At 41.3% G+C, this 22,574-nt stretch overlaps 1 protein-coding gene across 8 annotated transcripts; it reads right to left on the bottom strand.

Moving 5' to 3' along the window:
- Window positions 1-10,486: 10,486 nt before the first annotated feature.
- Window positions 10,487-20,157, bottom strand: susd1 (sushi domain containing 1). Of its 8 annotated transcripts, none has more exons than XM_039001406.1 (23): window positions 19,941-20,157; window positions 19,349-19,700; window positions 19,029-19,169; window positions 18,741-18,896; window positions 18,323-18,475; window positions 17,888-18,067; window positions 17,542-17,721; window positions 17,154-17,333; window positions 16,799-16,978; window positions 16,395-16,574; window positions 15,986-16,165; window positions 15,502-15,681; window positions 15,156-15,335; window positions 14,878-15,057; window positions 14,509-14,688; window positions 13,973-14,137; window positions 13,740-13,834; window positions 13,435-13,621; window positions 13,194-13,287; window positions 12,813-13,068; window positions 12,596-12,635; window positions 12,411-12,504; window positions 10,487-10,659 (listed from the first exon to the last, which is right to left on the bottom strand). In XM_039001406.1, exons 2-23 carry the CDS (start codon window positions 19,401-19,403, stop codon window positions 10,641-10,643), a joined length of 3,255 nt encoding a protein of 1,084 aa, XP_038857334.1. In that variant the 5' UTR covers window positions 19,404-19,700; window positions 19,941-20,157; the 3' UTR covers window positions 10,487-10,640. The 8 variants fall into 8 exon arrangements, with proteins under 8 accessions (XP_038857334.1, XP_038857494.1, XP_038857571.1 ...); XM_039001566.1 differs by having other exon boundaries at window positions 15,156-15,296; XM_039001643.1 differs by having other exon boundaries at window positions 17,542-17,682.
- Between the last annotated feature and the right edge of the window lie 2,417 nt (window positions 20,158-22,574).

Raw genomic sequence — 22,574 nt, 5'->3', positions numbered from 1 at the left:
CTGGCCCAGGAGTGTGAAGTTGAACGGAAAGGCTCTGGAGCAACGAACCGCCCTTGCTGTCGCTGCCTGGCCGGTTCCCCTCTCTCCACTGGGATTCTCTGCCTTTAACTCTATTACAGGGGCTGAGTCACTGGTTTACTGGTGCTCTTCCATGCCGTCCCTATGAGGGGTGCGTCACTTGAGTGGGTTGAGTCACTGACGTGATCTTCCTGTCCGGGTTGGCGCCCCCCCTTGGGTTGTGCCGTGGCGGAGATCTTTGTGGGCTATACTCGGCCTTGTCTCAGGATGTTAAGTTGATGGTTGAAGTTATCCCTCTAGTGGTGTGGGGGCTGTGCTTTGGCAAAGTGGGTGGGGTTATATCCTGCCTGTTTGGCCCTGTCCGGGGGTATCGTCGGACAGGGCCACAGTGTCTCCCGACCCCTCCTGTCTCAGCCTCCAGTATTTATGCTGCAGTAGTTTGTGTCAGGGGGCTAGGGTCAGTCTGTTATATCTGGAGTATTTGTCCTGTCTTATCCGGTGTCCTGTGTGAATTTAAGTATGCTCTCTAATTCTCTCTCTCTTTCTCACTTTTTCTCTCTTTCTTCCTCTCTTTCTCTCTTCCTCTCTTTCTTCCTCTCTTTCTCTCTCTCGGAGGAACTGAGCCCTAGGACCATGCCTCAGGACTATCTGACCTGATGACTCCTTGCTGTCCCCAGTCCACCTGGCCGTGCTGCTGCTCCAGTTTCAACTGTTCTGCCTGCGGCTATGGAACCCTGACCTGTTCACCGGACGTGCTACCTGTCCCAGACCTGCTGTTTTCAACTTTCTAGAGACAGCAGGAGCGGTAGAGATACTCTGAATGATGAACATTTGAACATCTTGGCCATGTTCTGTTATAATCTCCACCCGGCACAGCCAGAAGAGGACTGGCCACCCCTCATAGCCTGGTTTCTCTCTAGGTTTCTTCCTAGGTTCTGGCATTTCTAGGGAGTTTTTCCTAGCCACCGTGCTTCTACACCTGCATTGCTTGCTGTTTGGGGTTTTAGGCTAGGTTTCTGTACAGCACTTTGTGACATCAGCTGATGTAATAAGGGCTTTATAAATAAAATTGATTGATTGATTGATTGACTATGAGGAACTACCAAAATGATGACTGACTAGGAGGACCTACCTAAATAATTGACTAGGAGGACCTACCTGAATGATGATTGACCAGGAGGACCTACCTGAATGATGACAGCAGTGTTCTCGTCTACTGTAATCACAGCATTGTGGTAAGTCCCTCCAAGCATCCGTAAGGACTGAGAGTGGCTTCTCTCCAGTACAGTCATATTATACAGTTACAGTAAAAAGTTTGGACATAGCATTTTTGTATGTTCTCTATAGTTATGTACTTGAAAATGTATCAATTGACCAATTCGGGACATTTGGACAAACTCCTGGCAGACTTCATACAAAATATTGTGTAGTGATGTAATTCTTCACTGGATCAGTCTGAAATGCTAACTGGCGAGGAGGACCTATCTGAATGATGACTTACTAGGAGGAACTACCAAAAGGAGGAACTAGGCAACAGGCTTTATCTAATCCAGGCCTTGGTTCTGTGGTGGGTGGCTGTGGTGCATGCTGCTTCAACTGTGACACTGAAAAAACACAGGTACCCATCACTCACAGACTTATTAAATATGTGAAATGCTTTCAGGGCCTAAAATCATTTCGCAAACCCCTGTTGTGGTGAAAACTGGTTGCCACAGTACTCTGCCTGGGTGCTTGTATAGTTCTGAGGCGACACAGAGACGGAGGGTCTCTGTTGGGACCGTAACATCATGAAAGTGGACAGAGGGTCTAAGTCCTTCTGAGATTTAGCCACTGTGAGACTCCTGTGACTGTCTCTCACACCGGGCCTGGGGATTGGGTGTTTGGATTCGTTAGCTCTCTGGTCAGGTAAGCCCTCCTTCTTCTGAGGTCGAACTGCATGGTTCAATTTCTCCAGGTAAGTAGTGGTGGTAGCCTGTGCTGCTGTGATAGCCATACTAAGTAGTGGTGGTAGCATGTGCTGCTGTGATGGCCATACTTCCAGCCTTCTCTGTGATGGCCCTACTCTCTTGGGAAGAAGTAGAGGGGGCCATATCCCAGAGGCACCAGCTTGTGCTGAAAAGACAGTATTCCCAGATTTCTCTTTCTCGTGGGAAGTGGCAACAGCCTGTGCTGAAACAACTGTATTTCCAGCTCTATCTCTCTTCTGATGAGATGGCACAGCCATGGGTTTTTTATTCTTCAGGATGGCCTTGACTTTGATCTCACCAGGTGGGACTGACAGATCTGGGCACAGAAAGAGGAGCGAGATTCAGAACTTTGCTGCAGCCACATTAGACACCTTTTCAATGGTTTTATGAGGCGCTGCGGAAGATAGTGGCAGCAAAGTGCTTATAATATTATATGGTAATAAACTGATTCATATATCAGCCTGATCTCTGCCTGATGAAGAACTGATCTGACGCTTACCAGGGTGTCACGGCTGTTGAATGAACTGGACCAAGGCGCAGCGTGGTGAGCGTACATTTTCTTTTTATTAGAAAAGACGCCGAACAAAACAATAAACACTACAAAACAAACCGTGAAGCTAACGGCTATGTGCCATAAACAAAGTCAACTTCCCACAAAGACAGGTGGGAAAAAGGGCTACCTAAGTATGGTCTTCAATCAGAGACAACGATAGACAGCTGTCCCTGATTGAGAACCCTACCCGGCCAAAACATAGAAATACAAATAATAGAACATAGAATACCCACCCCAACTCACACCCTGACCAAACCAAAATAGAGACATAAAAAGGATCTCTAAGGTCAGGGCGTGACAGTACCCCCCCAAAGGTGCGGACTCCGGCCGCAAAACCTAAACCTATAGTGAGGGTCTGGGTGGGCATCTATCCGCGGTGGTGGCTCAGGTGCGGGACGCAGACCCCGGTCCACCACTGGCTCACCCCACTTTGGTGGCACCTCTGGTGCGGGGACCCTCGTCGCCGACCCCGGACTGGGGACCGTCGCTGGGGGCCCCGGACTGGAGACCGTCGCTGGAGGCTCCGGACTGGAGGCCGTCGCTGGAGGCTCCGGACTGGAGACCGTCGTTGGAGGCTCCGGACTGGAGACCGTCGCTGGAGGCTCCGGACTGGGGACCGTCGCTGGAGGCTCCGGACTGGGGACAGTCGCAGGAGGCTTCGTGCCATGACTCCTCACTGGAGGCTTCGTGCCATGGATCATCACTGGAGGCTTCTTGCCATGGATCATCACTGGAGGCTTCTTGCCATGGATCATCACTGGAGGCTTCGTGCCATGGATCATCACTGGAGGCTTCGTGCCATGGATCATCACTGGAGGCTTCTTGCCATGGATCATCACTGGAGGCTTCATGCCATGGATCATCACTGGAGGCGTCTTGCCATGGATCATCACTGGAGGCTTCGTGCCATGGATCATCACTGGAGGCGTCTTGCCATGGATCATCACTGGAGGCTACGTGCCATGGATCACCTCTTCACTTCAGTCTCACCTTTCGATGCTCTCGTGACATTCACTTGACAGAAAATCATGACGTCACAAGTAGGACCTCCCATCCATAGAATGACATATTTCCATCTGGAACTCTCATGTTGTTTAGAGGTGTAACCAGACCTCACCTTCTTGACCTACCCTCGCTTAATCCAGTTGACTCTCCAATAGGAAAAATTGGTTTCTCCTTGCCCCCTCAGAACAACAGATCTATACGTGCTTTATTTCAAAGGGATATTGTATCCATTCCTTATGTCACAACTTACTGGAATACATTTGTTAATAATATCTGTTGGAAAAAAGTCTGGTTATAACCACACAAACACCTGCTTGTTAACAAGGTCAAAGAGGTCTCTTTTAGAATGATCCATAACTATTACCCAGCGAATCATTTGACCTCATAAATCTAATTGAATTGTGCTAATGGCAAAATTTCATATTCATAAATGTAAATTCACTAATAAAAAAACTCTTCCGTGTTTTCTATAAGTTCGAACAGTACATTAAGACCATTCTACATTCTTCTAAAAAGAAAGCTGTTAAAACAATCAATATGTGTGCATCTTTTAAGGTCTATGTATAATCTGCAATTTGCATATGTTATCATTGTCTATTGGTATACTTCTTGTATGTAAACAAATTTTTTTCTGCAATATATATATATATAAAAAAATAGAATTACATATTATCTATACTCGTTATTACCGTCCTTCTTCACTTATAATTATATTTTTATGCTTCCTTGAGCTCAATGATTTGATTATTCTAAGAAGTATGACTGAATCACTGAAAGTTGATCTTTCCTTCATGAAATATTGTAATTTTGTGTATAATAGAAAACCTATAAGACTATGTAGTGGTGGAAAAAGTACCCAATTTTCATACTTGAGTAAAAGTATAGATATCTTAATATAAAGTTACTCAAGTAAAAGTGAAAGTCACCCAGTAAAATACTACTTTAGTAAAAGTTTAAAAGTATATGGTTTAAAATATTACTAAAGTATCAAAAGTAAATGCAATTGCTAAAATATACTTAAGTATCAAAATAATTTCAAACTCCTTATATTAAGCAAAGCAGACAGCAATATTTTCTTGTTTTTAAAATGTATGGATAACCAGGGGCACATCCCAACACTCAGACAATATTTACAAAAGATGCATTTGTGAGTCCTCCAAAACATAAGCAGTACGGATGTGTTCTCTTGATAAGTCTATGAATTTCACAATGTTCCTGTCCTGCTAAGCATTCAAAAGGTAAGGAGTACTTTGGGTTGTCAGGTAAAATGTATTTAGTAAAAAGTACAATATTTTCTGTAGGAATATAGTGAAGTAAAAGTTGTAAAAAAAATATAAATAGTAAAGTAAAGATACCCCCAAAAAACTACTTAAGTAGTACTTTAAAGTATGTTTACTTAATTACTTTACACCACTGAGCCTATGTTCAAAATTCTCATCTATTATAACATACTGTATAGCACTTGTATTGCATTTATTTCATTGTCCCCTACAATTAAATCGGGACGGGACTGTGGACCTGTTCGTTCGGTCTGTCCGTCCGTTCGTACATTCACACGGGATATCTCAGCACTTGCCCTATTTTGATTTTGACGAAACTTGGGCGAATGATGCGACTTGCCATTGGATCCTGCATTTAAACGACATTAAACTCATTGGCCAGATGGTGGCGCTACAACAAGCGATTGAAAATATAAATTTAGAATGGTCACGCCCCTCACCCCGTTTAACCTAGTCATGAAATTCGGTACATTGGTCCCTCGCCTCCAGAGCCGCTGATGTGGTAATATTGATGATTTGTCACCGCTTATGGTTTGTTTACATAGCAAGTTAGAATAACTAATGTGGCAGGTTAGGAAAACGAATGCATCAGGTTAGGTTATTTAACGTGGCAGGTTAGGAAAATGAGGTTAAGGTTAGGACATTTTGGGTTAGGCTTTGCTACAACGTTACAGTTGTCAACAACTGTTGCCATCGACGCGACCGATAGATGGAGCTGTAGGCCTACTCAATCTAGTCACAATGGTAGAAAGATGTGGTACGCTGTTTGGGTCTTTTTGCATGTCAAAAAAGATACACGTCAAATAACACAATTCTATTCTAGAATGTTGTGTGTGCTGAATTTGCACGTGCAAGCCAATCGCCACCACTACCATCAGCTGTACAAAAATAGTCAGCAAGCAAGCACACACCAGCCACGAACGATGTGTTTACAATACACACCAGCCACGAACGATGTGTTTACAATACCGCGTTGGTAATAAGGCATTATTTGTTCGACCGCAATTTATTCGGTAGCTAGCTAGCTTTAGCTTGGTGCCTAGCTAGCACTAATACAATCAGCCTGAAAACAATGACCAGTAGAAACTGCAGTCATTTTCATTATTCTTAACAATGATTTAGGAATCCACTTGTTGTTCGCCTATTGAAATGTTACTTAAATAGCTGGCCCTGTTGCCCAAAGCTAAAGTTATAAGCACCCAGCTAGCTTCATCTGGGTAGTGAGGCTGACCGGACCAGGTCATGTGTTGTGAAACTAGCCACAAATAAGGATTAGGCACAATAATGGAATTTGCGTTTTGCCATCAAAATAAAAGTACCTATTTGAAAGTAATGCAGAAGGTTACAATTGGTGGAATCATGCCATATTTAGACTAGATAATGTAATTCAAGGTTGGAATGTGAAACAATGAAATGGGGTATCAGTCTTCTCGGTGACACCCACAGAATACAACTGTGAAGAGTTTACACAAATATTAGCGTTGTAGCTCTTATCGCGGGACAGTGACTGTGTGAAATCACCTCCCCAGTCAACCTATTGTGTGTATTAACATTCATATTGCACTACAGCTTTACCTAAGGATTGTGGATCAATGAAATGGGGTTTCACTCAATTCCCAATATATTTTTTCCCAACGTCCTCCTCAGAGTTATCAGACTCCAAAACATCCACGCAGTATTGTTTTTCCTCTGGAATAGTGTTTAATACACATAGTCGTTCTTTGATTATTTTTTATTTCACCTTTATTTAACCAGGTTGGCCAGTTGAGAACAAGTTCTCATTTACAACTGCGACCTGGCCAAGATAAAGCAAAGCAGTGCGACACAAACAACTCAAGAGTTACAGATGGGATAAACAAACATACAGTCAATAACACAATAGATAAATCTATATACAGTGTGTGCAAATGAAGTAAGATTAGGGAGGTAAGGCAATAAATAGGCCATAGTGGTGAAATAATTACAATTTAGCCATTAAACACTGGAGTGATAGATGTGCAGAAGATGAATGTGCGAGTAGAGATACTGGGGTGCAAAGGAGCAAAAAAATAAATAACAATATGTGGATGAGGTAGTTGGGTGGGCTATTTACAGATGGGCTGTGTACAGGTGCAATGATTGGTAAGCTGCTATGACAGCTGATGCTTAAAGTTAGTGAGGGAGATATAAGACTCCAGCTTCAGTGGTTTTTGCAATTTGTTGGCAGCAGAGAACTGGAAGGAAAGGCAGCCAAAGGGGGAGTTGGCTTTGGGGATGACCAGTGAAGTATACCTGCTGGAGCGCGTGCTACAGGTGAGTGTTGCTATGGTGACCAGTGAGCTGAGATAAGGTGGTGCTTTACCTAGCAAAGACTTATAGATGACCTGGAGCCAGTGGGTTTGGCAACGAATATGAAGCGAGGGCCAGCCAACGCGAGCATACAGGTCGCAGTGGTGGGTAGTATATGGGGCTTTGGTGACATGGATGGCACTGTGATAGACTACATCCAATTTGCTGAGTGGATTGTTGGAGGCTATTTTGTAAATGACATCGCCAAAGTCATGGATTGGTAGGATAGTCAGTTTTACAAGGGTATGTTTGGCAGCATGAGTGAAGGATGCTTTGTTGCGAAATAGGAAGCCGATTCTAGATTTAATTTTGGATTGGAGATGCTTAATGTGAGTCTGAAAGTAGAGTTTACAGTCTAACCAGACACCTAGGTATTTGTAGTTGTCCACATATTTTAAGTCAGAATCGTCCAGAGGCGTAATGCGAGACGGGCGGGCGGGTGCGGGCAGCGATCGTTTGAAGAGCATGCATTTAGTTTTACTTGCATTTAAGAGCAGTTGGAGGCCACGGAAGGAGTGTTGTATGGCATTGAAGCTCGTCTGGAGGTTTGGGCTGAGTTCAGTATGTTTTTACATTCTGAAACATTAAATTGAATGGAAACAGTGCTGTACTGAATGACCAGTTGTAAACAGGTAGAGGTTGGGGAATGCTGTCAGGATGGCCACTTCCCTTTAGATATGTCAAATCAAATGTTATGCAGATGTTAATGCGAGTGTAGCGAAATGCTTGTGCTTCTAGTTCCGACAATGCAGTAATAACCAACAAGTAATCTAACCTAACAATTCCACAACTACTACCTTATACACACATAAGTGTAAAGGGATAAAGAATATGTACATAAAGATATATTAATGAGTGATGGTATAGAACGGCATAGGCAAGATGCAGTAGATGGTATAGAGTACAGTATATACATATGAGATGAGTAATGTAGGTTATATAAACATAAAGTGGCATAGTTTAAAGTGGCTAGTGATACATGTATTACATAAAGATGGCAAGATGCAGTAGATGATATAGAGTACAGTATATACATATACATATGAGATGAGTAATGTAGGGTATGTAAACATTATATTAAGTGGCATTGTTTAAAGTGGCTAGTGATACATTTTTACAATACATTTCCATCAATTCCCATTATTAAATTGGCTGGAGTTGAGTCAGTATGTTGGCAGCAGCCACTAAATGTTAGTGGTGGCTGTTTAACAGTCTGATGGCCTTGAGATAGAAGCTGTTTTTCATATGTCACTCATTGCTTCAAGCCACACCCACCAAACGGGAGCAAACCTACCTCAGTCTGTTCAAGAACGTTTTGGGGAAACATATAGTTCTGTACAAACCGTTCGGCAAAATAGCGAACGTTCAAGCGAACTGAAGCACCTCAGGTCGATATTTCTTTTGGAACACAGTTCTCTTAAAGGGGAAGCATCCTATTTTGACATGTAAAAAAAATTATTTAAAAAAATCTAAAAATGAATGCAATTAATGCAATTCTTAAGAATAGAGTAATGACTTACATTTTTTTATTCTATTAAACAGCTTTTTAAAGGCGGCGGCAGGTAGTCTAGCGGTTAGGATTGCAGTTAATAATGGTAGACCCTGGCCGTAATCCCACTCTCCAAAAGTGTCTCAGGGAGAGCTGGGATATGCAAAAATCACATTTTCAATTCACAAATGTGTATTAATGCACACTTGTACATGTGTGAAATAGGGCAAATATAAGCACCCACCAAATTATTTTGTATTTATTTATTATAAATATAGACTATTAATAGCTGCATATACAGAGAAAGCATGCCAACCTATAGGCCCTGCATTTAAAATGTACAACATGTTCGGGCCAGTAGAAATTTTGTTCAGGCCTGTAGATTTCTGGCCAACTGGTCCCACCGGGCCAGTGAGAAACAAAAGATCATTATGGACCCTGTCATAGGCTACAAATTATCTGACCAGGTCATGAGATAAGGAAAAACTCCAGGCCACAGAAAATACACTTTTGAACCTGTGGTGCCACCTCTGCTCTCCTCACAATGAACAAATTCCCTTCAGGGACCCATAAGGGCCATTTAGCATTTTGTGAAAAACACTTAAAACGCTACTCTTCTGGCACCGAATGACCGATATGCATGAAACTTGATATTTGGCATCTATGGACAATGGTGTCTCAATGAAATATTTTTCAGACTAGTACCTAAAACAAAATGGCTGCTATTGACCAATAAACATTCACGTGGGTGTGGTATGGCACATAAACGCATATAAATAAGTCAAGGATATTCATATTGTCACATAATTTGGTACACATGTTGCAAACACTGTCAAGACTCACCATATGCAAGAACATTCACATTTATCACATGGTAGTACTATAATGGGCACATATTTAAATCTCCTGATCTGTTTGACTCAGAGTGCTGAAATTTGGCAGACATTCTCAAGGATATGAGTCTAGCTAACCCATGCGATATCTCAGACACCACTGGCCTGATTTTGATTAAACTTGGGGGAATGATGCGTCTTGCCACAGAAATCCGTCATTAGCTAAATTACACTGACTGGCCCAAGCGGGGCGCTGCATCATTCGTGGATGACTACATGTTTACTGTTGCCTTTTTAAAATGTATTTAAACAGGGAATCACATTGAGACCAAGGCCTCTCTTTCATAGAAATCATAGAAAATTCACAATATTTACAAATCCAACACAATAAAAAACATACAATATTTACAAGCAATTTCAGAAAAGTGACTTACAAAACATGCTCATGAAAAACAACACATTCCTCAGTAAAAAAGTAATCAACCAGCCGTCTGAACTGCCATAGCGACATCAAAAAATCCAACCTTAGAGAGTTCTGGAGATTATTCTACAAGGTGCAAAAAACCGAAAGCCAGATCTACCTAAGGGGCCAAAAGGATCTCCAGAGTTAGTCATCCCTTTGATTGGGTCTGGTGATGTCTGTAATTGTCCCCCACGATGAAATCGGAAGGGGAAATATGGATCTGTCTCTTTCCTTCCGTTTGTACTTTAGTCACACGGTATCTCAGACACCAGAAACCTGGGTGATTGATGCATCTTGCCATAGAGACCCGGCATTTACAAAATTACACTGATTTGCCCAAGGGGAGCGCTACAGTAATCAAATCGGGGGGGGGGGGGGGGGGGGGGGGTGACAACATGTTTACTGTTGCCTTTTTCGAAACTTGTGATTAAAAATGTAGCAAACCAACAGAGTAAAAAGTTTAAATGCATTGTATTGCATGTGTATGAATGTATTTTAAGAACATATTATTTATGATATTGCTGATAATAAAACTCTATAAACAATGACAAAACATTTTTATACCTTTATTTTAGTACAGAAAACAACTACAATACAAAACACATTTTTACACAGTTACAATATGACAGGTAAATGTCGTTGAACGTTATGCTAATATAAACCAAGTGTGACCCAACTTAAAAAGGCAGTCCTCACGATGACTGTCATGTCTTCTTACAAAACCTGAAAAGGGGATACAGAAAGTTAAGTAGGCTATGTATTAAGTCAGATTTGATCAGTATCTGAAAATGAATTCCACATACAGTTGAAGTAGGAAGTTTACATACACTTAGGTTGGAGTCATTAAAACTTGTTTTTCAACCACTCCACACATTTCTTGTTAACAAATTATAGTTTTGGCAAGTAGGACATCTACTTTGTGCATAACACAAGTAATTTTTCCAACAATTGTTTTCAGAAAGATTATTTCATTTATAATTCACTGTATCACAATTCCAGTAGGTCAGAAGTTTACATACACTACGTTCTGTGCCTTTAAACAGCTTGGAAAATGCCAGAAAATGATGTCATGGCTTTAGAAGCTTCTGATAGGCTAATTGACATCATTTGAGTCAATTGGAGGTGTACCTGTGGATGTATTTCAAGGCCTACCTTCAAACTCAGTGCCTCTGTGCTTGACATCATGGGAAAATCAAAAGAAATCAGCCAAGACCTCAGAAAAAAATTGTCGACCTCCACAAGTCTGGTTCATCCTTGGGAGCAATTTCCAAACGCCTGAAGGTACCACGTTCATCTGTACAAACAATACTACGCAAGTATAAACATCATGGGACCATGTAGCCGTCATACCGCTCAGGAAGGAGATGCGTTCTGTCTCCTAGAGATGAACGTGCTTTAGTGCGAAAAGTGCAAATCATTCCCAGAACAACAGAAAAGGACCTTGTGACGATGCTGGAGGAAACAGGTACAAAAGTATCTATATCCACAGTAAAACGAGTCCTATATCGACATAACCTGAAAGGCCGCTCAGCAAGGAAGAAGCCACTGCTCCAATACCGCCATAAAAAAGCCAGACTATGGTTTGCAACTGCACATGGGGACAAATATTGTACTTTTTAGAGAAATGTCCTCTGATCTGATGAAACAAAAATAGAACTGTTTGGGCATAATGACCATCGTTATGTTTGGAGGAAAAAGGGGGAGGCTTGCAAGCCGAAGAACAACATCCCAACGTGAAGCAAGGGGGTGGCAGCATCATGTTGTGGGGGTGCTTTGCTGCAGGAGGGACTGGTGCACTTCACAAAATAGATGGCATCATGAGGCAGGAAAAGTATGTGGATATATTGAAGCAACATCTCAAGACATCAGTCAGGAAGTTAAAGCTAGGTCGTAAATGAGTCTTCCAAATGGACAAGCATACTTCCAAAGTTGTGGCAAAATGGATTAAGGACAACAAAGTTAAGGTATTGGAGTGGCCATCACAAAGCCCTGACCTCAATCCTATAGAAAATTCGTGGGCAGAACTGAAAAAGCGTCTGCGATTAAGGAGGCCTACAAACCTGACTCAGTTACACCAGCTCTGTCAGGAGGAATGGGCCAAAATTCACCCAATTTATTGTGGGAAGCTTGTGTAAGGCTACCTGAAACGTTTGACCCAAGTTAAACAATTTAAAGGCAATGCTACCAAATACTAATTGAGTGTATGTAAACTTCTGACCCACTGGGAATGTGATGAAAGAAATAAAAGCTGAAATAAATCATTCTCTCTACTATTATTCTGACATTTCACAGTCTTAAAATAAAGTGGTGATTCTAACTGACCTAAAACAGCTAATTTTTACTAGGATTAAATGTCAGGAATTGTGAAAATCTGAGTTTAAATGTATTTGGCTAAGGTGTATGTAAACTTCTGACTTCAACTGTATCATAAATGTCATAAGTAGGCATACACACTAGGATAGGATAGATCTTACCAGGTGTAACAGTGTCCCAGAAAAATGGCCAAAGCAAAGACTCCAATTGATCCTCCAGCAAAAAGCGATGAAACCTTCATTATGTAGGATATATCTGCCAAACGAGAGAAAACATCATGCAACATCAATACAACAATCTGATTAAACCACAACAGTGGGCTAAATATGAGAAAAGGAACCCTTACCTCTCACTTTTGCCCAAATAACACAAGAGTGCTTGAAAGCCTAGAAAATAGTTCAAATGGCACATACAGAATGATTAATTATTAATGCAGGAGTTCTATAAGATCAACAAGCATTATCAATAATAATTTGTTAAAGATGACCTTCAAAACTGTCCTTCCTTTTATATGAATAAACTCCACATATAATTTATTTCCAATGCATAGCAGTTAGTCTTACCCCTCCCCATTGACTGACAGCTCGTAATATGATGTAATAGTCTCTGCCTTTCTGTAAAGGAGCATTGTAGAACCCTCCATAGTAGTGTCCATCGCCCAAAGTCAGGTTAATCTCTTTCCCTATATCCCTCAGATGGAGCTGGGCAGTGATGTACTGTCCATGGGGCTTCCTCTGACTGGAGAAGTCTGGGGTCTTAGGAGAGCTGCAGTCAAACACAAGAGTCCCCTCCAGTGGCAACACAAACACCTGGTAGAAACTGTAAACCCAGGAATAAAAGAGAAAAGGGTTTGTGTCGTAATAGCCAGACCTCAGTGGGCAAATTTCAAGATACAAAATCAGCTTTTAGTACGGGAGAGCGTTGGAGGTAAAATTATGAATTACCTAATTGGGTCCAGAGTGTCAGCTGATCTGCGTAGCCACAAAGTGGGCAATGGAGCCTCAATTTCTCTGTATAAAATCTCTGGGGCTTGAGGCACTATAAGATGAGAAGGTATTGACACATTTAATAACATTGGATTTCATATCCATGTCAAAGTCAATATTCTTCTCCATGTTTCTCATAATATCTTCAGATATTTATTAATCAAATTGTGATTGTTAGTCAAGGGTGTTTGTAGTGTACCTTGTAGGCTGGTGTTTGTTGTAAGTGTGGAGGTGAACCTGGCAGACAGTGCAGTGATGCTGATGGTGTAGTTGGTAACAGGCAGCAGGTTCAGGCAGATCTCAGGGTGGTCTGATGTGGAGCTGAGGAGCTTCTTCCTCTTGTCATGGAATGACCTTTGATAGGCCCTGAATCCCACAAATGCTACCTGTTACATACAGGTAGACAGATCAAATAATGATGGTCAAGGTGTATGCAGTTCAGAGAGCACTTTTTATAATCAATAATATTATCATATTTTAAGGTCCTTGTTAAGGTAAACTTACTCTGTAATTCTCTGTGTCTTCTTCATACTTGTCTGCTTTCCAACGCAAACATTTTTCATTAAAGACAACCAAGTCGCTGATGGCAGGCTTGATTTCTGGTAGTCACAAGGGATGAGAAACAATGTGTTAAAAAAAAGTGAAATGAAAAAAAAATCACTGATCTACACTAATTCCTTCCACATACTAAAAGGTTTTTCAAATGAACTATAGTTCACAGATTTATGAATGCATACCTCTGCATCGCAATGTGGCAGCTTGCCACTTCCCAGTGATGTCACAAACAGAGGTGTTTCTTCCTCTCCAGCTGTGGAATCCTTCCAGACAACGATGGAACACAACACTTGTGTTCTGCAGCACCACCTCTGTGTTGGCCAGAGCAGGGGCCGGTCCACATGTAGCTGTCAAAACAAGGTGGATCAATTGAATTATGTGACGATTACTATAAAAGATTAGATTACACTGCACAGTATACACAAATACTAGTCTTGATTATTTTGTTGCAACATACTCATGATCATGATTAAACATGAATTTACAACCCATTACCCAATACAACATTACCCCCTTCTGGTACAGAATAGTAAGTGCTGAAAGCACATCTACTACATAGGTGGGCGCATTCATGATAGACATACAACATCAATTTGAATGTGAGCACTTTGACACAGTATAATGAGTTCACGGGAGTAACTATTACAGTGTGCCCGCACAGACAATTGATCATGCAGCAGAATAGGGTTAGCTTCAGAGTGAGATATTGTTACCGTACCTTTGCATATTATTGAAACAATTCCCCACTGTCCTGATGATATACATGTTGAGAGACTATTTCCTCCCTCCTGGTAAAATCCATCCTTACATACATACTCAATCACACTGCCCAGGACAGTTGTATTGTCCCACAGCATGTTAGTATGGGGTAGGGTTAGTGGAGCCCCACAGTTTAACTCTGTTCACAGAAATCAGTTGAGGTTTGTTTGGTTTAACATAAAGAGACAAAAACACTACTGTACATGTTCAAGTTATTCAAGCAAAATGACTCATACAGTACAATAACAAAGCAAATGTGCATTTGAATATAAATGAAAATACATGTCTTTGAAAGACCTTCATTATATTGCTGGTAATAGAAATGCACCTTCACATTGAAGTTCTATATTCTCCCAAAGTCCATTCTCTCCACACTCAGTATAACATTTCCCACTTGTGGAGTAATATCCTTCAACACATTGGTAATAAACCACACTACCAATCAACGATGTCCGGTCCCATAGCATCTTAGCATGGGATATAAACACTGGCTCCCCACAGTCAATCTCTATAATTTGAAAAGGGGATAGTGGTTATATAAGAGTTGGTATCATATGTAATTGTTATTAATGTGTCATGACCATACAGAAATGACTAATATAATACCTTCACATAGAAAAGATGTCTGGTCCCACTGTCCCTTGGCAGTGCATACGGAGACATTTCCCTCTCCCACATTGTAATATCCAGAGTTACACTGATAAACCACCTCAGAGCCTATCCTGGTGCTCTGATTCCACAACATTACTGAGTGAGGGAGGGCAGGGGGCAAGCCACAGTCAACCTCTGAGAGGCAAAGCAATGACATTGACCAGTGACCATTCCTAGATGCAGTACATGATAACCTTTTTCTCTACAAACAAAACACTCATCCATCCACATGTTAAATACATGAATGAATGCAAAAATCTAAATGAAACAATGCTAGGAGGGAAAAATGTATACATTTTACCTTCACAAACAAGACTTGGGCCCTTCCACACACTTTCTGCTCCACAAACGGAGGAGTTCTCCCCGCTTTTCCAGAAGAATCCTTCAGAGCAGCCAAATTTAGCCACACTGCCGTAACGTGTTCCTGTGGCTGACAGCTGGACTGCATTCAGAGCCGAGGGAGGCTGCCCACAATCAATGGCTACACATGGAGAAAAGGACAACACTACAGATACAGTTTTTGATAACACTACTGTCATTCTGCAAATGTTCTATAAATCATTTAATTATCCAGGTGCTCTGATCTCACAACATTATTGAGGGAGGGCAGGGGAGAACCACAGTCAACCTCTAGAGAGAATGAGAGAATGGTTGAGATAACAGATTGTTCACCAGGAGATTTGTATAGGAAGGAGATTTGGTGTCTGATATGATTCATACATACATTACACAAAATCTCAAAGGAGGTTTAACTAGAGAACATGTGACAAAGTCATATACATTACCTTTACATGACAATGTTGCCTTTGTCCAGTTACCGTCTTTAGTGCATTGGGAAATACCTCCCCCCCTCTCTCTATGAAATCCCTCTTTACAGTAAAACAGCACAGTGCTGCCAGGGTTTGTGCTGCCATTCCACACCTGTCCAGTGTGGGGCAGTATAGGGGGACCACCACACATTATTTCTAAGGGGGAAAGCAGTATGGAATTGATTATGTGTATCCTGGATGTAAAGCATAAGGAACATTTAGATTTGACTTTCAACACTTTCATTTCAACCACAGGTCTTATCTTATGAAGACATGTAGCTATTTATCAATAATGCTTTGTTTCTACTAGTGTATCAGAGTGCTAAAAACCATGTATTTCTCATAATTTCATCTCTGTCAGTGTATGTAAGAAATGTTCAGTTACCTTTGCATGATAATGTTGCCTTTGTCCAGAAACCATTTTCTGTACAGTAGGAAATATTCCCCCCTCCCTCTCTATAAAATCCCTCTTTACAGTAAAACAGCACAGTGCTGCCAGGGTTTGTGCTGCCATTCCACACCTGTCCAGTGTGTGGCAGCATAGGGGGATCACCACACGTTATCTCTACAAAGAGAAAGCATTATAACAGTGTGCAATTTCTGCACATTTCCATCAAGCAGACATTAATATCTTACATTTTGCACACACAATATTGTTCCATGGTATGATCAACATGACCTCTGAGGTATTTGTTAAAGCACTTGGGTAATTTAGTCATGGGTTAGTTATGGATAACTTGTAAGGTATTGATTGCAGGTGGTAATGTTGAGAGGGAAGATTTATTTTACCTTTACATATAAAAGATGTCTGGTCCCACTGTCCCTTGGCAGTGCATATGGAGACATTTCCCTCTCCCACATTGTAATATCCAGAGTTACACTGATAAACCACCTCAGAGCCTATCCTGGTGCTCTGATTCCACAACATTACTGAGTGAGGGAGGGCAGGGGGGGAACTACAGTCAACCTCTACACAGAGAATGAGAGAATGGTTGAGATAACAGATTATTCACCAGGATATTTGTATAGGTAGTAGATTTGGCTTCTCTGATATGATTCCTACATGACATATAGATTACAGAAAATCTCAAAAGAGGTTTCACAAGAGAATATGTGAGAAAGTATTACGTGGCAAAACTGTTACCTTTACATGACAACGTTGCCTTTGTCCAGTAACCATCTCTAGTGCATTGTGAAATATTCCCCCCTCCCTCTCTGTAAAACCCTCCTTTACAGTAAAACAGCACAGTGCTGCCAGGGTTTGTGCTGCCATTCCACACCTGTCCAGTGTGTGGCAGCATAGGGGGATCACCACACGTTATCTCTATAAAGAGAAAGCATTACAACAGTGTGCAATTTCCATCAGGCAAACATTCATGTCTGATATTTTGGACACACAATATAATTCATGGTATGGTCAACATGGCCTAGGAGGTATTTGTTAAAGCACTTGGTTAATTCAGTTATGAGTTAGTTATGGATGTAAGGTAGTGATTGCAGATGGTAATGCTGAGAGGGAAGATTTATTTTACCTTTACATATAAAAGATGTCTGGTCCCACTGTCCCTTGGCAGTGCATACAGAGACATTTCCCTCTCCCACATTGTAATATCCAGAGTTACACTGATAAACCACCTCAGAGCCTATCCTGGTGCTCTGATTCCACAACATTACTGAGTGAGGGAGGGCAGGGGGCAAGCCACAGTCAACCTCTGAGAGGCAAAGCAAGGACATTGACCAGTGACCATTCCTAGATGCAGTACATGATAACATTTTTCTCTACAAACAAAACACTCATCCATCCACATGTTAAATACATGAATGAATGCAAAAATCTAAATGAAACAATGCTAGGAGGGAAATATTTATTAATTTTACCTTCACAAACAAGACTTGGGCCCTTCCACACACTTTCTGCTCCACAAACGGAGGAGTTCTCCCCGCTTTTCCAGAAGAATCCCCCAGAGCAGCCAAATTTAGCTATGCTGCCGTAACGTGTTCCCGTGGCTGACAGCTGGACTGCATTCAGAGCCGAGGGAGGCTGCCCACAATCAATGGCTACACATGGAGAAAAGGACAACACTACAGATACCATACTTTTTGATAACACTACTGTCATTCTGCAAATGTTCTACAAATCATTAAATTATTGCAGTGGCTGCAGTATAGTATAGGGCAGCAGGCAAAGAGATTCTGAAACATGCATTTTTGAAGCATACAGCTCTCTGATTATTATCCATTATCTTAGAATTGTACCTATAATTTAACTGAAAGGTCTTACAATACTGAGCCCAAGTGGTTTGTGTTATTTACCTTTGCACAAGGCCTTGTCCTGGGGTGGGTGGAATGGCTCTGCTCCATTGTGAACCTGGTATCCGACTTGGCAGAGGCAGTTAAAATACCCCTGCATGTTCGTGCACTTACCCCCCTCACCACAGATCCCTTGGACTCTACACTCATTAATGTCTAGATAGAACCAACACGGATGTTGTGTTAGTATTATTAGTTAATGTGGTTGGGTAATGTACCCAGTTATTAGGCACCAATATGTGCGTGACTGTAGCACATTCACTCATTCCAAATTAGCATCAAGTTAACGTCCATAAAGCTTAAGAAGACTCACAATCATATATCATATCTGCCAAAATGGCAATGATTTTTATGTCGCCCTTCTTTTCTTAATGTTACAAAGCTGCTGAAGTATTCAGCATCAGTAATCGCTATAACTTACCCTGACAGCGGGTTCCATCGTTGGGGATGAAGATGGCCATGTTGTTGGAAGGGCTGTATCCTGCCAGGCAGGTGCAGTAGTAGCTTCCATAGGTGTTATGGCAGGCAGTATGCTGCCCACAGATCTTATTGGCTCCTATCTGACATTCATTTTTGTCTGTAAGAGAGAAGAATAGTGGTAAATAATAAAATAATCAATAAATACTAGTATAATTTGAATACAACTGATACCCATTAGATAAAAGATAAGTAATTCCTTCATCTTGAGTTTAAACCTGGAGATACACACCTTGACAGTAAGTTCTTCCATTACCAACAAAGCCATACATGCAGTTACAGGCTTTGCCGGTACCATCCACCTTCTCCTCACAGGTGGCGTTAGGGTGACAGGTGGCACACACATCCAACGTTTGACCAGTCACTCGCATTTCTAAGATAAAGAAAATATACACTATAAAGAGAAATCTTTGTTTGTTGAAACAGTCACCTATAACTGTTATTTATTGAAGATGCTCTATGTAAGAGCTTCACCATTATGATTTACAAAGGTTCTGTCAATATTAATTTGAATATATTACCAATGTGATGGATTTGTTTTGATCCACTCACCTGTAATGGCATGAGTAAGAAAGGCCAAGATCACAAGTGCTGTTCTCCAATACATCCTCTCAAAGTATGTCCATTTCCCTCTCTTAGATATTGCAAAGACGCATTCTTTGTAAACACATCTTTATTTATTTCCGTCTTGCAGAACTCGTGGTGCTGAGCGGATTTGATAACCAGGATTGAAAGAAGGGTATAAGAGTTAGCTGAGGTCACAATGAAATCCAACCGCCGCTCTCTCTTCTCAATGGTGATGTTGGCACTAGTGGTTTGGGGACATGTCTGTCATCATCAGCATTTTGACACATTCAGTTATACTTCACATGTGTGATAATGTACTCTACGCTTTGGGAGACATCTGAAACACATTTTCAAATTGCACGGTCATGCTGTGTATGCTGATAAGAGCTATATTTGGCTCAGCAAACCTGCCTGGGGTTGATAATGAACATAACATTATGAACTAAAAAAGTAAAAACTAGGTAAATATACAGACTCTAGATGATAACCATGGATTTAAGAGTGACATTAACAATTGGTGATATTCAATTTATTAAAGTAAATTAACTAGGCCAGCCTAGTTGTTTATACATCCTACCTTTTCTTGAATCAACTTTATCCAGTGTTTGTGAGACCCATCATAATTACAATCCACGCTAGGTGCTCTGTCACATGAATTAAAGGAAAACCCTGTCCATGAAAATGCACAAAAAAAGGTGTGAAATTGAGTAAAACTGGCTCATCACCACATCATTTCACCAATAGTGTCAACACAGTGAGAACAGCCATCCACCATTAAGCTGTTTCCAGTTGGTTCTTGGGTAGCGAGTTAATCTAGTATAATGTGGAAGGGGAAGATAAATCCATCATGCTGCTATCGCCCAGCCCACCAGGACTCAGTGGGGTCTCCCTCTATCACTCCCCCAGTGAGCCTACACCTCACACTGCGCCTGCTGGAGAGGCCTGATTAAGCACCAGCCTGTCCCTCAAAACCACCAGACCCTCTGTAACACGCTACACTAGGGTCTCTCCACCAGCAGCACATATGAGCATGCAACATATGGTAACACAAAATTAGACATAGAATGTTTAGAGCAGGCATAGGTCTCTATTTATTGGTTCACAATGAAGCTGTGAAACCTATTGTTAATCTCTGTATTCTGCTCATAGTCAAATAACTCAAGGATAGATTGGTAACGTTTTTTTAACTTGTCAAACAGAAACCACTGACCATGATTAATTTGGTCAAAAATAATGGCACTTGTTGGCCTATAGGTGGCGCTGTTATAAAGTCTCACTTAAAACCTCATATCCGCCACCCTGATTGACCTAGAGACTTGAAACTTTGAATGTAGTTGTCTTTACCCATACTGAACAAATGTGCCTCAAGGACCCATAAGGTCTGGATAGATTTTCCTCCATCTTGGAAATTTCAGAAAACATTTCAAAAACTTATCATGAACCATCAGTCCATATAACAACTCCAAATTTAGGCCCATAGTATATCTCTTAATGTAGTCTGAGAAAAGCTAAGAGATGGCTCAGTTATTGATAAATCAGGATATCTGATTTTACCTGTCCATTTAAATCCTTTGTAAATTCATTCCACAATGGCTCATCAACTTGAAACTTTTTAGGGTCATCAAATCCATTACCATGATGAACGCTGATATTTAACATATAAGGAAACTATTAACAATTCACTTTTTTTTGACTATGTAACGCTAATGCTTAAAATAATCATTATAACATCTTCACATGGACTAAAAGTCAGATTCACTCCAAATGTGGTCTTTGGACTCATTACAATAGTCCCTAAAGAATTTGAGAAGATAACATTGATGCATTCAAAGATGGCAGCACTATACCAGTAGATACCTATTAGCACATAAGCTAATACGCTAAAATATGCTAATAAAAACTTCAAAACTTTTCTTCTCGTAGGACTAAATTACACCATATTTGGAATGTAGGCCTATGGTACATGTCTTAACTTAGTTTGAGAAAGGGATTGGTCAAAAGATGGCTTATTTATTGACAAATCAAAAATCGGATTATATTTGTCCATTTAAACCACTGTAAATCCACTCCACAGTGGCCTATCAACTTGAAATTTATCATCGCTATTATGGATGTCCCTAAGACGAACCACACGGAATTTGATATTGATATCTAAAAAAAACAAGGAAACTATTAACAACTCATTCTTTGCATATGTAACACTAAATAGTTTTCTCAATTCAAATATGGCCGCACTGTACCTATAGATGCACTTTAGCACATATGATAATGCAAAAAATATGTACAAAATCTTCTTCTCATGAACCATAAGTCAGACTGACTCCAGATGTGGTATATAGACTCAATGAATTAGCCTCTTATGAATTAGAGAATGATTAGTTGCTGCACTTAAAGTTGGCCATGCTACACAACTAGACGGCATCCCTGGCCGCGTCCTCAGAGCATGCGCAGACCAGCTGGCTGGTGTGTTTACAGACATATTTAATCAATCCTTATCCCAGTCTGCTGTTCCCACATGCTTCAAGAGGGCCACCATTGTTCCTGTTCCCAAGAAAGCTAAGGTAACTGAGCTAAATGACTACCGACCTGTAGCACTCACTTCCGTCATCATGAAGTGCTTTAAGAGACTAGTCAAGGACCATATCACCTCCACCCTACCTGACACTCTAGACCCACTCCAATTTGCTTACCGCCCCAATAGGTCCACAGACGACGCAATCGCCATCACACTGCACACTGCCCTAACCCATCTGGACAAGAGGAATACCTATGTGAGAATGCTGTTCATCGATTACAGCTCAGCATTTAACACCATAGTACCCACCAAACTCGTCATTAAGCTCGAGACCCTGGGTCTCGACCCCGCCCTGTGCAACTGGGTCCTGGACTTCCTGACGGGCCGCCCCCAGGTGGTGAGGGTAGGTAACAACATCTCCACCCCGCTGATCCTCAACACTGGGGCCCCACAAGGGTGCGTTCTCAGCCCTTTCCTGTACTCCCTGTTGACCCATGACTGCGTGGCCAAGCATGCCTCCAACTCAATCATCAAGTTTGCAGACGACACTACAGTGGTAGGCTTGATTACCAACAACGACGAGACGGCCTACAGGGAGGAGGTGAGGGCCCTCGGAGTGTGGTGTCAGGAAAATAACCTCACACTCAACGTCAACAAAACAAAGGAGATGATCTTGGGCTTCAGGAAACAGCAGAG

Source organism: Salvelinus namaycush, chromosome 1, assembly GCF_016432855.1.
Source record: "Salvelinus namaycush isolate Seneca chromosome 1, SaNama_1.0, whole genome shotgun sequence".
Lineage (NCBI taxonomy): Eukaryota > Metazoa > Chordata > Actinopteri > Salmoniformes > Salmonidae > Salvelinus > Salvelinus namaycush.
Note: the sequence above shows the minus strand (reverse complement) of the source record. Positions and strands in the feature narration are given on the sequence as shown.